This window comes from Malaclemys terrapin, chromosome 4 (assembly GCF_027887155.1).
Source record: "Malaclemys terrapin pileata isolate rMalTer1 chromosome 4, rMalTer1.hap1, whole genome shotgun sequence".
NCBI lineage: Eukaryota > Metazoa > Chordata > Testudines > Emydidae > Malaclemys > Malaclemys terrapin.
In genome coordinates this window covers 29,360,487-29,373,121 of record NC_071508.1, presented here as the reverse complement: position 1 = coordinate 29,373,121, position 12,635 = coordinate 29,360,487, and the positions used below count along the sequence as shown (strand labels likewise).

Here is a 12,635-nt window from a genome sequence, read left to right as displayed (position 1 = left end):
ATTATATGCAGTTGCTTATGATAATCTATCACTCTATGATTGGCCAAAATTTGCTATCATTACCATACATAATTAGCAAGTTACATGTATCTGCCCCTCTTATGACCCCTTATTGTTCATCTACTTGCCCCCTCCTCCTTGCTTATTTTTCAAACTAAGCGGTTAGCTATCTACAGGACGCAGGCACAGAAAGGTCCATTGTCTCCAGGTTTGGAGTTTGGCAACATTTCCTCTTGAAGGAACTTCCTGACTACCTATAGCTGACCCTGCATTTTGTCCTTCTTCTTTCTCCCATGTGTACGTGATAAATTTGCCCCCTGGCACTTAAGTAGAATAATTTTATATCAACCACTAACCCCAACAACAGGGTTGGTGTTGGACAAGGCCCCAGGCAAACCGGCCCTGCTCCAAATTCCTTGCTAGGTGCTTTACCGAGCGCAGCAGAACCTGAGGAGCTCTGGCCTCCTGGACACCCAGCTAGAGCCTGTGTCCCTCAGCCGTGGACACTGGGCTCCTGCACATTCTCCCACCTTCCTGCCATGCTTTGAGTATTTTATTCTCCAGCAGTGCCTGGCTCTCCTGAGGCCACTCCCCGACCCCCCAGTACGTTTCTCTAGTGGTGTGGTCAGACTCACTCTAATTAAATCTGCCTCTTTGAAATGATCCAGCTGCTCCTGCCTTTACTGGGCTCTTAGTGCTACGAATCCACCACTGGCCTTGAACTACAGTTCCCGGCGTGTCAGCTGAGGCTGTCTTGCTCACTAGCTAAGCAGGAGGCTGGGATGCCTGGGTTCTGTTCCCTGAGCAGTCACAGATCCCTGCTAGAGAAACATCTGGGGGGTTAGTATTTGCTCTGGCATCCTATAGGGCTTTCCCGTCAGGGAGCTCTGTGCCTGGATTTCTAGTGGTTTTCTTTCTGGGGGTCAGAATTTCTCAGGCTGCCTCGTGAATTTGTTACTCATCCCGCTTCCGCGCACCAAACCTCCGTATTTTCCTCTTGGGAAGCTGTGCTTCTGACCGTTCTCTGAGGGCTGTACCCTTAGCACTGCTGCTTTCTTTGAGGCCTGGTCTACACTACAGACGTATAGCGGTATAACCGTATCACTCAGGAGTGTGAACCCCCACCCCCACCCCGAGCGATAGTTATACTGACCTCACCCCGGTGTAGACAGCTCCCTGTCAACGGGAGAGTAACAGCATCTTCACGAACGTGCTACAGCAGCGCAGCTGCACCAGTGTCGCCGCTGCGCTATCCGTGAAGACAAGCCCGTAGGTGCTGAATGCCAAGCTAACTTTGCCCTTTGATTTCCAGAACAGAGCGACAGGGCCAGCTGCAGCCGAGCTCCGCTTGACAAGGCACGTCAGCATTGCTATGACCTCCAACTCCAGTGCAGGGAACAGCTCCAGCTCTGTGCTGAGTGACCTCTTCCTCCTCCAATCCAGGAGGCTCTTTGCTTCCATCTACTTTCTCATTTTCCTGCTGGGTGTGCCTGGGAATGTCCTGCTGCTCCTGGTCCTGATCCCAGACCTCATGAGGACTGGTGGCAGCCATGTCTCCCGCCTGACCGGGCCCCTGCTGGTCAATATTGCTCTCCTGGACCTCCTCTTCTTCCTCTACGTCGTCCCGGTGATGTTCGGCAATGTGCTCTTCAAGGGCTGGCCCTTGGGCTACGTGGTGTGCGTCACCTACAACAGCCTGTCCCTCTCCATCATCTTTGCCAATTTCTACAGCCTGCTGGCAGTCTCCCTGCTGCGCTACGTGGCGGTGACCCACCCCACGCGCACCATGGCTGTGTCCCAGAGGCTCATCGCCTGGGCCTGCGTGTTTATATGGGTGCTTGGCTTCCTCTTCTCCATCCCCTTGTGGATTCACTACACAACGGTGGAGGTAGAGGGGGAGACGTACTGTGTGAACCAAATGCCCAAGCAGCAGTTGGCTCTTTACTTCAGGCTCCTGGGGGGCTTGGCGTTCCTTCCCCCCATGCTACTGATGATCCTCTGCTACTCCAGTATCATCTTCACCCTGTGGGTTAGGAGGGGGCTGGCCGTCCACACGGCCTCCAGTCTCCAGGTTAACAGGCGTGCAACGGTCATGGCTCTGGTCACTGTGGTGACCTTTGTGGTTATGTGGGTCCCCTACTGGCTGGTGGTTTTCCTCACGAAGGATGATGAGTTGCTCACCACAGGCCCCATGTACTTGGTGTCCAACCTGACCACCTTGCTGGCCTACGCCAACCGCTGCGTCAATCCCATCATCTGCTTCAGCGTCTCCAGCCAGTATCAGGCCGGGCTGAGGAAGCTCGTGAGGCGGACAGGGTGCTGCCTTGAGCCAAGGTGCTCCACGGACACGGTCAGGATGGAAGTTGCGGCTGGTGAGGGAGGAGCGCTGTAGGGGCTGATGGGGCTGGGCGGAGCTGAGATGAGGAAGGCATGGAGCAGGTCTGATGCTCTCCGTCCTAGCTACATGTGACTATGCCCATTCCAGGCTGCTCCTGGTACCTTTCCCGTGTGCCTGGTCCACATGTAGAGGGACTTAGCTGGGCCTCATCACTCAAGCATGAGCCTTTATTGCCTGTAGAGCAAGAGGCCCCAAGTTCAGTCCCCATGGCTGGTGGGTGTGTAATATTGCATACGCCAGATTAGCTCTTCAGTCCCTGTCCTGGGCCCAGGGCACCCCAGACTGGGCCATTCCCAAATGGTGCCGTAGACACCCAGCCTCCCAGACGTGGTGAAGAAGTCAGCAGGGCGGGCAGCCTGACTGGCTGAGAACCAAGCGCATCCTATTGCATGGGGTAAGCTGCTGCCTCAACCTTGCTTGGCTGTCTTGGTTCTAGACAGGAAGCTCCATGGGGCCGCAGCTGTGATATTGTCACAGGTTTGTACATCCCCACGCATGCTGGGCCCAGCCCGGATCGACCAGAGGAGAGGGGCTGTATGCAGCAATAGGCAATGGGCTCTCTGGGCTGCGCCCTGCATAGGGTGACCACACAACAAGTGTGAAAAATTGGGACCGTAGTGGGGGGTAATAGCTTATATAGGAAAAAAACCCCAAAATCGGGACTGTCTCTATAAAATCGGGACATCTGGTCACCCTAGCTCTGCAGGAGCTCAGCCGCTGATTGTCACAGTCCCGTCAGGCCTTAAAATCTGATTCTTCAGGTGTTGTTTCAACATGACGTTAGCAATAAATCAGGGGCCTGGCCCTCACAGGGAGGGGCTGTATCATCTGGTCCTTATCACGTGTTACGATACCGCCTAGAGTCCCGTGTTCCAGGCACGGTACAAGTGCAGAGCACACCGTCGGCTCTTTGGGGCAGGCGCTAGCGAGGTAAACTAGGAGCTCCCCCAGCCTGCCCCTCCCCTCACCCACTTTGCTCTGCCTTGACTAGAATTTTGGTCTCTAATACTCTAGCAGCTTCATTACAAAATGTGAATAAAAACGAGTGCATGACAAGAACGTTCCCTTGTCCAGTTCGTTGGGCAGGTGGGGTGACGCTGGGTTGCTGGAGGCCAACAGGCAGAGCTCTGCGAGAAGTATCAGCCAAAGGGGACCTGGCCTCTGTCTGTTTGATAGCTCTTGGGTAGCGTCGGTGGATTGCTTTCAATATCAGTTACTGGGGTAGATTAGTGTTAATTTATTATAGTCGCACCCACCAGCCCCACTTGAGATCAAGACCCCAGTGTGCAAGGTGCTGTACATATGTGCATACATAGCTTTGTCTACTCCAATGTTTGTGATTTAGCTCTACCAGTGTAGTTAGATCTACACCCCCAGTCGTGGATATAGTCAGAGCAAGAGAAAGGTGGCTATGCCAGTAGAACTATTCCTCTAAGGCAGTGGTTCTCAAATGGTGGGTTGGGACCCGGTTTTAATGGGGTCACCAGGGCTGGTTTAGATTTTCTGGGGCCCAGAGCCAAAGCTGAAGCTCAAGCCCCTTTGCCCAAGGGCTTCAGGCCTGGGCGGTGGGACCATAGGCGCCGAGTCCTTGGGTGCTCCAGGGCTGGTGAGAAAAATTAGCGGGTGCTTAGCACCCACCGGCAGCCAAGCTCCCCCCTCCTCTGCCCCCCAGCACCTCTCACCTGTCAGGTTTCAGAGTAGCAGCCGTGTTAGTCTGTATCCACAAAAAGAACAGGAGTACTTGTGGCACCTTAGAGACTAACAAATTTATTAGAGCATAAGCTTTCGTGGACTACAGCCCACTTCTTCGGATGCATATATGCTTATGCTCTAATAAATTTGTTAGTCTCTAAGGTGCCACACGTACTCCTGTTCTTTCTTCTCACCTGTCAGTGGCCCTGCTGACCAACTCCTCCCCCTCCCTCCCAGTGCCTCCCGCCCACCACGAACAGCTGTTTGGCACATGTACAACACTCCGGGAGGGAGGGGAAGGAGCGGGGATGGGGTGTGCTCGGGGGAGTAGGTGAGTAAGGGGTGGGGGCAGGGGTGTGGGGTGTGAGTGGGGCAGGTGCAGGGGTGGGAAGAGGCAGGGTGAGGGTTGGGGTTTGAGGCAGGGGTGGAGTGCGGGCGGTGTCTGGGAGTTGAGCACCCCCCAGCTAGAGGGAAAGTCGGCACCTATGGGTGGGGCTCAGGTTACAGGTCCCCTGCCTGGGGCTGAAGCCTTTGGGCTTTGGCGCTCTCCCCCGCCCCGGGGTGGGCTGAAGCTTCAGACTCTCCTCCTGGGGCGATGTAGTAATTTTGGTTGTCAGAAGGGGGTTGGGGTGCACTGACGTTTGGGAATAAGCTGTATCAGCTCTCTCCTCTCGGCTGGGGTACAGCAACCCGCCACACCTGGGCAGGAAGCCTTTAGCGCTGATGAAACTCCAGCTAGTCCAGAACAGTGCAGCACGGTCTCCTCAGCACCACGGGCTCCCGTGAGCACATCTCACCCATCCTACATTCTCTACCCCGGCATCCCAGAGAACAGGCCTCTGCACGGGGCTCCATGGTCTGGTAAGAACCTGAACTCTGTCGATTAGAGGATTACAATACTCCTGTCTGACTTCGGAACCTCTGGGCTCTGCTGCTCCGGCCCAGTGCAATGCTCCACAGTCTGGCAAAGGGGTTTGTGGGGCTGGTGCCCTGTGATATGTGGGACAGAATGGACCATCTGGTGGTTCTCTCTGGCCTTAAACTTGAATCTGTCTCTCTGCAAGAGACACGATTTCCTCGGAGGCCGGTCCCAGGCCGTGGAATGAACCCCCAGGGGGGAAAGGCCATCCCAAACCTCCCCACCTTCTGATCCAAGTGTAAGGCACAGTTCTCTGACCTGCCACCTCTGCTCTAGTTTTATGTTAATGTGGCTATTTAAAAACAGAATACCCCCCTCCTAAAATCCCCCCAAAACATGACCCCACAGCACGTGCTGCCCCAGGGGGCGGATCAGAGAGCGAACTGTGTGACAGATGTTGGCCACATTGCTTAGTGCACAGCTGGAAGATGCTCAGAAACTCCGGCTCTGTGCCATTGAACTGTATATAGCCGCCAGCCAAACTGATGCTCTTGGTACAAAGTCTGCAGGTGGGGCAGGCCCTGGTATGAGAGACAGGCCCTGCTCCAAAGCGTGTATGGCATAAATCAGTGAGATAGGTCAGTTCTACATGGCAGCGTTTTGTCAGCGTAGCTGTGGGTCAGGACTGTGAAAACATCATGTCCCGTAAGTGACATACCTGCACTGGCAAAATCCCCATGTAGACACCGCGTAGACCAGCTTATACCTTTGGACAGGCTAGCTTATGTCATTTGGAGAGGTAGTGTAATTATACTGGCAGAAGAACTCCTGTGCTAGCATACACTGCATCTTTGTTAGGGTGTCATTATGTACCAGCAAAGTCTTTGTAGGCTAGTTCAGAGCATGAGAGGGGAAACTGAGGTACAGGTGGGGGTGTGACTTGCCCAAAGTCATCCGCAGGCCCACGACAGATCCAGGAAGAGACCCCAGGTTTCTTGACCTAGGTGCCATGCCCCAGCCACTGAGCCATGCTGCCTGTCTGGGGAGTTCTTGAAATGCTATAATGTACGCTAATATTGCTACGTTTTATGCCATGTAGGTGGAGCTGGCTATTAGTTTGTTTCTATATGCATCTGATTTTACCCTGAGATTCTCCTGTGGCGCTCAGGTGGTGTCCCAGAGAGTGTATTGCTTCACCTCCATGGCGAATCAGCTGTTTGGTCCCTGGGAGGGAATTCAGCAGCACTGGCCTCCGGAGGGAACATTAATGGTGCTACTGTTTCCAGGTGGGGTGGAAGGCAGGAGACATTGGCTCCTGGAACACTAGGTGTGAATGAGCTCAGTGTTAATGAGGTCCCATGGGGAGCAAAGGGGGGTTGCTGGGCTGGAAGATGCGTCTGGCTTCTCCAAAGAACTCACCCAGTAAGATTCCATTTCTATCGGCTGCAGCAGCATGCTGGGCTGAGCACACTTGCCTTGAGGTCAACGGTAACATGGTTCCCCAGGCCTGTGATGTGACTAAACCTGCTCTGCAGGTAGGTCCTGTTCCTGCCAGGCGCTGAGCACACCCACACCACTCGCGCTGACCTGCAGGACGGCGCCCAGGCTGTAGGTAGAGAGCCAAGCATGTCATTGGTCTCTGGCACTGATCAGTGTAACTTGTGGCCGCAGCCGTGCTCCCCTCGGCTTTGTTTGATGACAAGTCCCAGAGCAAGAGAACTTTAAGCTGCTGCAGCCGGCTTTTGTCATTCTTGGTCCTCTTGGGTGCTTGTTCCAGATTGTCCCTCGCCCTGCAATACTTGAGGCGTGTGTTACAGCAGTGCCCCCAGCTGAAATCAGGGCCTTGGTGCTAGGTGCTGTTCATGCACATAGTGAGAGATGGACTCTTGGCTCCTTTATTTTTAAAACACTCATGCACATGCACACTTGCTTTTTAACATGACGCTGCCCCACCAGCCCTGGTGCTGCGTTCAGCTCTGTGCAAGCCGTTCCCGGCCCGCTCTGCACAAGGCTCACTTCTGAAGGACTGATGGTGTTCTCCATGTGTGGCAGATCGGGAGTGTCCTGGCTCAAGCCTGGCTTTAGGTGTCGTGTGGGGTGCACAGATGTGGCTCTGCCCAGTCACAGGTGTTCGCCCTGGACGTTTGTCTGGTGGCCTGGGAGAGTAGGACTGATAGTGCTGAATCCCCCGAAACTCACTGCTTTAACCCCAACTCTTCTGTAGTACAGGAACGCAGAGCAACTGAGTGCAGAGCGCTGCTGTAGCTGCCCATCCTGCTGATGCTGCCTCATGGAAACCATCCTCCAGCACCCAGGTCCCTTCTCTTCTGGTTGGGCCCCAGCACAGTCATGGCAAAACTCCTGCTGACTTGACTAGGAGCAGGCCTGGGCCCTTGGTTTCTGATCTAATGTCTAGGAATGTATGAAAATAGGAGCAGTGGGCATCCTGAGTTCCAGCTGCTTGTGCTGGTGATGGCATGGTCCCAATCTTCCAAGGAAAGTCAAAGGAACAGTCCCAAGAGTGAAATGCCTGCAAGCTGCATGGAAATTAAAAAAAAAATCATAATAGAGGCTCAAATTAAATGTATATCCCCAATTAAAAAGAATAGTAAGAGGACCAAAAAACTGCCACCTTGACTAAAACACAGAATAAAAGAAGCGGTGCAAGGCAAAAAGGCATCCTTTAAAATTGGAAGTGAGGAATGTAGAAAGGAGCATAAGCTCTGGCCAGTCAAGTGTAGAATGATAATTAGGCAGACCAAAAAAGAATCCACAGAGCAACTAATAAAAGACTCAAAATCTAACAGCAATTTTGTTTTAAGTACATCAGAAGCAGGAAGCCTGCCACTCAGTGGGGCCACTGGATGATCAAGATGCTAAAGGAGCACTCAAGGAAGACAAGGCCATTGCAGAAAAACTATATTAATTCTTTGTATCAGTCTTCACGGCTGAGGATGGGAGGGAGATTCCACACCTGAGCCATTCTTTTTAGGTGACAAATCTCAGGAACTGTCCCAGATTGAGGTGTCATTAAAGGAGGTTTTAGAACAAATTGATAAATTAAACAGTAATATGTCACCAGGCCCAGATGATATTCACCCAAGAGTTCTGAAGGAACTTAAATATGAAATTGCAGAAGTACTAGTTGTAGTACGCTTAAATAAAGCTCTGTATCAGCTGACTAGAGGATAGTTAAAGTAATGCCAATTTTAAAAAAAAGGCTCCAGAGGTGATTCTGGCAATTATAGGGTAATAAGCCTAACCTCAGTACCAGGCAAATTGGTTGAAACTACAGGAAAGAACAAAACTATCAGACATATAGATGAACATAATTTGTTGGGGAAGAGTCAGCATGGTTTTTGTAAAGGGAAATCATACCTCACCAATCCACTAGAATTCTTTGAGGGGGTCAACAAGCATGTGAACAAGGGGGATCCAGTGGATATAGTGTACCTGAATTTTCAGAAAGTCTTTGACATGGTCCCTCACCAAAGGCTTTTAAGCAAAGTAAGATGCTATGAGATAAGAAGGAAGGTGCTCTCATGGATGGGTAACTGGTTAAAAGATAGGAAACAAAGGGTAGGAATAAATGGTCAGTTATCAGACTGGAGAGAGGTAAATAGTAGTGTCCCCCAGGGGTCTGTACTGGGCCCAGTCCTATTCACCATATTCATAAATGTTCTGGAAAAAGGAGTAAACCGTGAGGTGGCAAAATTTGCAGATGATACAAAACTACTCAAGATAGCTAAGTCCCAAGCATACTGCAAAGAGCTACAAAGGGATCTCACAAAACTGGGTGACCGGGTAACAAAATGGCAGAGGAAATTCAATGTTGATAAATGCAGAGTAATGCACATTGGAAAACATAATTCCAACTATCCATATAAAATGATGGGGTCTAAATTAGCTGTTACCACTCAAGAGAGAGATCTTGGAGTCATTGTGGATAGTTCTCTGAAAACATCCACTCGATGTGCAGCGGCAGCCAAAAAAGGGAACAGAATGTTAGGAACCATTAGGAAAGGGATAGACAATAAGACAGTGAATATCATAATGCCACTATGGAAATCCATGGTACGCCTTGACTAGTGTATGCAGTTCTGGTCGCCCCACCTCAAAAAAGCTATATTAGAATGGGAAAAGGGCAACAAAAATGATTAAGGGTATAGAACAGCTTCCATATGAGGCAAGATTAAAAAGACTGGGACTTTTCAGCTTGGAAAAGAGACAGCTAAGGGGGGCTCTGACAGAGGTTTTAAAATCATAACTGGTGTGAAGAAAGTGAATAAAGAAGTGTTATTTACTTCTTCATATAACGCACAAATCAGGGGTCTCTCAATGAAATTAACAGCAGCAGGTTTAAAACAAACAAAAGGAAGCATTCACACAACAGTCAACCTGTGGAACTCTTTGCCAGGGGATGTTGTGAAGACCAAAACTATAACTCAGTTCAAAAAAGAGTTAGATCAGTTCCTGGAAGATAAGTCCAGCAATGGCTATTAGCCAAGGTCAGGGATGCAACCCTAGGCTCTGGGTGTCCCTAAACCTTTGACTGCCAGAAGGAGAGCTGGCTGTATTTTAAAGAATCCTTATTGCGGGTGCAGGAACAAACCATCCCAATGTGTAGAAAGAATAGTAAATATGGCAGGCGACCAGCTTGGCTAAACAGTGAAATCCTTGCTGATCTTAAACGCAAAAAAGAAGCTTACAAGAAGTGGAAGATTGGACAAATGACCAGGGAGGAGTATAAAAATATTGCTCAGGCATGCAGGCAGGAGTGAAATCAGGAAGGCCAAATCACACTTGGAGTTGCAGTTAGCAAGAGATGTTAAGAGTAACAAGAAGGGTTTCTTCAGGTATGTTAGCAACAAGAAGAAAATCAAGGAAAGTGTGGGCCCCTTACTGAATGAGGGAGGCAACCTAGTGACCGAGGATGTGGAAAAAGCTAATGTACTCAATGATTTTTTTGCCTCTGTCTTCACGAACAAGGTCAGCGCCCAGATTGCTGCACTGGGCAGTACAGTATGGGGAGAAGGTGACCAGCCCTCTGTGGAGAAAGAAGTGGTTCGGGACTATTTAGAAAAAATGGACGTGCACAAGTCCATGGGGCCGGATGCGCTGCATCCGAGGGTGCTGAAGGAGTTGGCAGGTGAGATTGCAGAGCCATTAGCCATTATTTTTGAAAACTCATGGCGATCGGGTAGTGATCAATGGCTCCATGTCTAGTTGGCAGCCGGTTTCAAGCGGAGTGCCCCAAGGGTCGGTCCTGGGGCCGGTTTTGTTTAATATCTTTATTAATGATCTGGAGGATGGTGTGGACTACACTCTCAGCAAGTTTGCAGATGACACTAAACTAGGAGGCGTGGTAGATACACTAGAGGGTAGGGATCGGATACAGAGGGACCTAGACAAATTAGAGGATTGGGCCAAAAAAAACCTGATGAGGTTCAACAAGGACAAGTGCAGAGTCCTGCACTTAGGACGGAAGAATCCCATGCACTGCTACAGACCAGGGACCGAATGGCTAGGTAGCAGTTCTGCAGAAAAGGACCTAGGGGTCACAGTGGACGAGAAGCTGGATATGAGTCAACAGTGTGCTCTTGTTGCCAAGAAGGCTAACGGCATTTTGGGCTGTATAAGTAGGGGCATTGCCAGCAGATCGAGGAACGTGATCGTTCCCCTTTATTCGACATTGGTGAGGTCTCATCTGGAATACTGTGTCCAGTTTTGGGCCCCACACTACAAGAAGGATGTGGAAAAATTGGAAAGAGTCCAACGGAGGGCAACAAAAATGATTAGGGGTCTGGAGCACATGACTTATGAGGAGAGGCTGAGGGAACTGGGATTGTTTAGTCTCCAGAAGAGAAGAATGAGGGGGGATTTGATAGCAGCCTTCAACTACCTGAAGGGGGGTTGCAAAGAGGATGGAGCTCGGTTGTTCTCAGTGGTGGCAGATGACAGAACAAGGAGCAATGGTCTCAAGTTGCAGTGGGGGAGGTCCAGGTTGGATATTAGGAAAAACTATTTCACTAGGAGGGTGGTGAAACACTGGAATGCGTTACCTAGGGAGGTGGTGGAGTTTCCTTCCTTTGAGGTTTTTAAGGCCCGGCTTGACAAAGCCCTGGCTGGGATGATTTAGTTGGGAATTGGTCCTGCTTTGAGCAGGGGGTTGGACTAGATGACCTCTTGAGGTCCCTTCCAACCCTGATATTTTAAGTTGGGACTGGACAACAGGGGATGAATCATTCTATTCTGTTCATTCCTCTGAAGCACCTGGCATTGGCCACTGTCACAAGACAGGATACTGGGCTAGAAGGTCTGACCCCGTCTAGCTGCTCTGGTGTTCCTGCTGCCAGTGCTGGAGCAAGGAGCAGCACAACAGTCTATTGGCTTTTGTTGAGTTTCTTTATTGTGCATTTCATAGTGACTCAGGAGCTGTCACTTCAGTCTCTGTCTCTGCTCCAGATTTCCTGTGACCTCGGGTAGGTCACTTCATCTCTCTGTGCCTCCGTTCCCCAACTATAAAACAGAGCTAACAGCCCTCCTGTTCGCCCCGTGTTTGTCTGCCGTGGCTAGTTAGCTTGCGAGGTTTTCAGGGCAGGGACTTCTGTGTATGTACAGCACCTAGCATAATGGGGTCTGCATCTGGGCTGAGGCCTCTTAGTGCTCCATACAATAACGATTACTAATAACCAAATACCTGTGGGGTAAGTCCTGCTTTCCCGCTACATTTTAAAGGCTGGTTTCCTGTTTGTCTGAAATATCAGCTGAGCAATTTGTTAACATGCTACCCCTCTTTTTCTCTGTCATGGTGCCTATTGGAACCTCCGGGTGCTCGGCTTGGCTGGGAAGTCTGTTATTTTCCTTGGCAGGGCTGATTTGAAAAGAAAGTGATTTTTCCTGCAGGGACTTGTTGATGGTGAACACCCTGCATTGACTAAGCTCCTGGCCAGTAATGAAAAGTCCCACGAGACGGGAAAAGCAAGCCCCTTCCCTTTCCCTTCTCTTCTTTTGTGTCCCTTTCTGCTGGTCCACACGGGAAGAATAAAGTAGGTTACTTCAAAATGCCCCATCCCAGAGATGCCTTGTCACTGCTCTTTTGAGCAGCACTAGCTAGAATACAGCTCCCACAGGCCTGGCTACCGCGCATTGCAATTGGAGGTGTGATTGCAGCTAGACATACTGGTGCCTGATCTATTGGTTGTGTGTTAATCATATTGATTACTTAAAAATTCCCAATTAACCCTCTGAAGTTTGATAGGTTCTCATCCCAAGATCAGGCCCAGCATTATTTGAATTCCTATTTCACTGAGAACCCCAACGTGCATAGTTGCAACACTCATACGTAGGAAAAACCTTCTGTAATAGTAATAGTTTTATTAACAGTTAGCAAAGTTATAGCCCCTCCAGCCCAGCAAGGTAGAGCGAGATAATACAGAGTGAGCTGAGAATCCACATCCTCCCACCCTCCCCTGCAGAACAACCGGAAGTATTAATCATTGTCTTTAGCATCATCTTCTCATCACCATCAACCGTGGTCGTCATTCTGGCACCTCCCAAGAGCTGCACGTAGGCCAGGCTACAACTTTTATACTGTGTTATACTGATGCCATTCTGCCTAAGGCATGGTCACTAGGGGTTTCTCCCCTTTTCCTAATCTGTAGCTCCTAACCCTACTAATATTGG

The 12,635-nt window shown here is 50.3% G+C and overlaps 1 protein-coding gene across 1 annotated transcript; it reads left to right on the top strand.

The window, feature by feature from the left end:
- The first annotated feature begins 1,372 nt into the window (after positions 1 to 1,372).
- LOC128836075 (galanin receptor 2a-like) lies at positions 1,373 to 2,392 on the top strand. The gene has a single exon (XM_054026097.1). It carries the CDS (start codon positions 1,373 to 1,375, stop codon positions 2,390 to 2,392), a length of 1,020 nt encoding a protein of 339 aa, XP_053882072.1.
- The last annotated feature ends 10,243 nt before the right edge of the window (positions 2,393 to 12,635 follow it).

Bases quoted from the DNA above. Each gene is read 5' to 3' on its own strand.
- LOC128836075 (XM_054026097.1), top strand. From the start codon at position 1,373: ATGACCTCCAACTCCAGTGCAGGGAACAGCTCCAGCTCTGTGCTGAGT.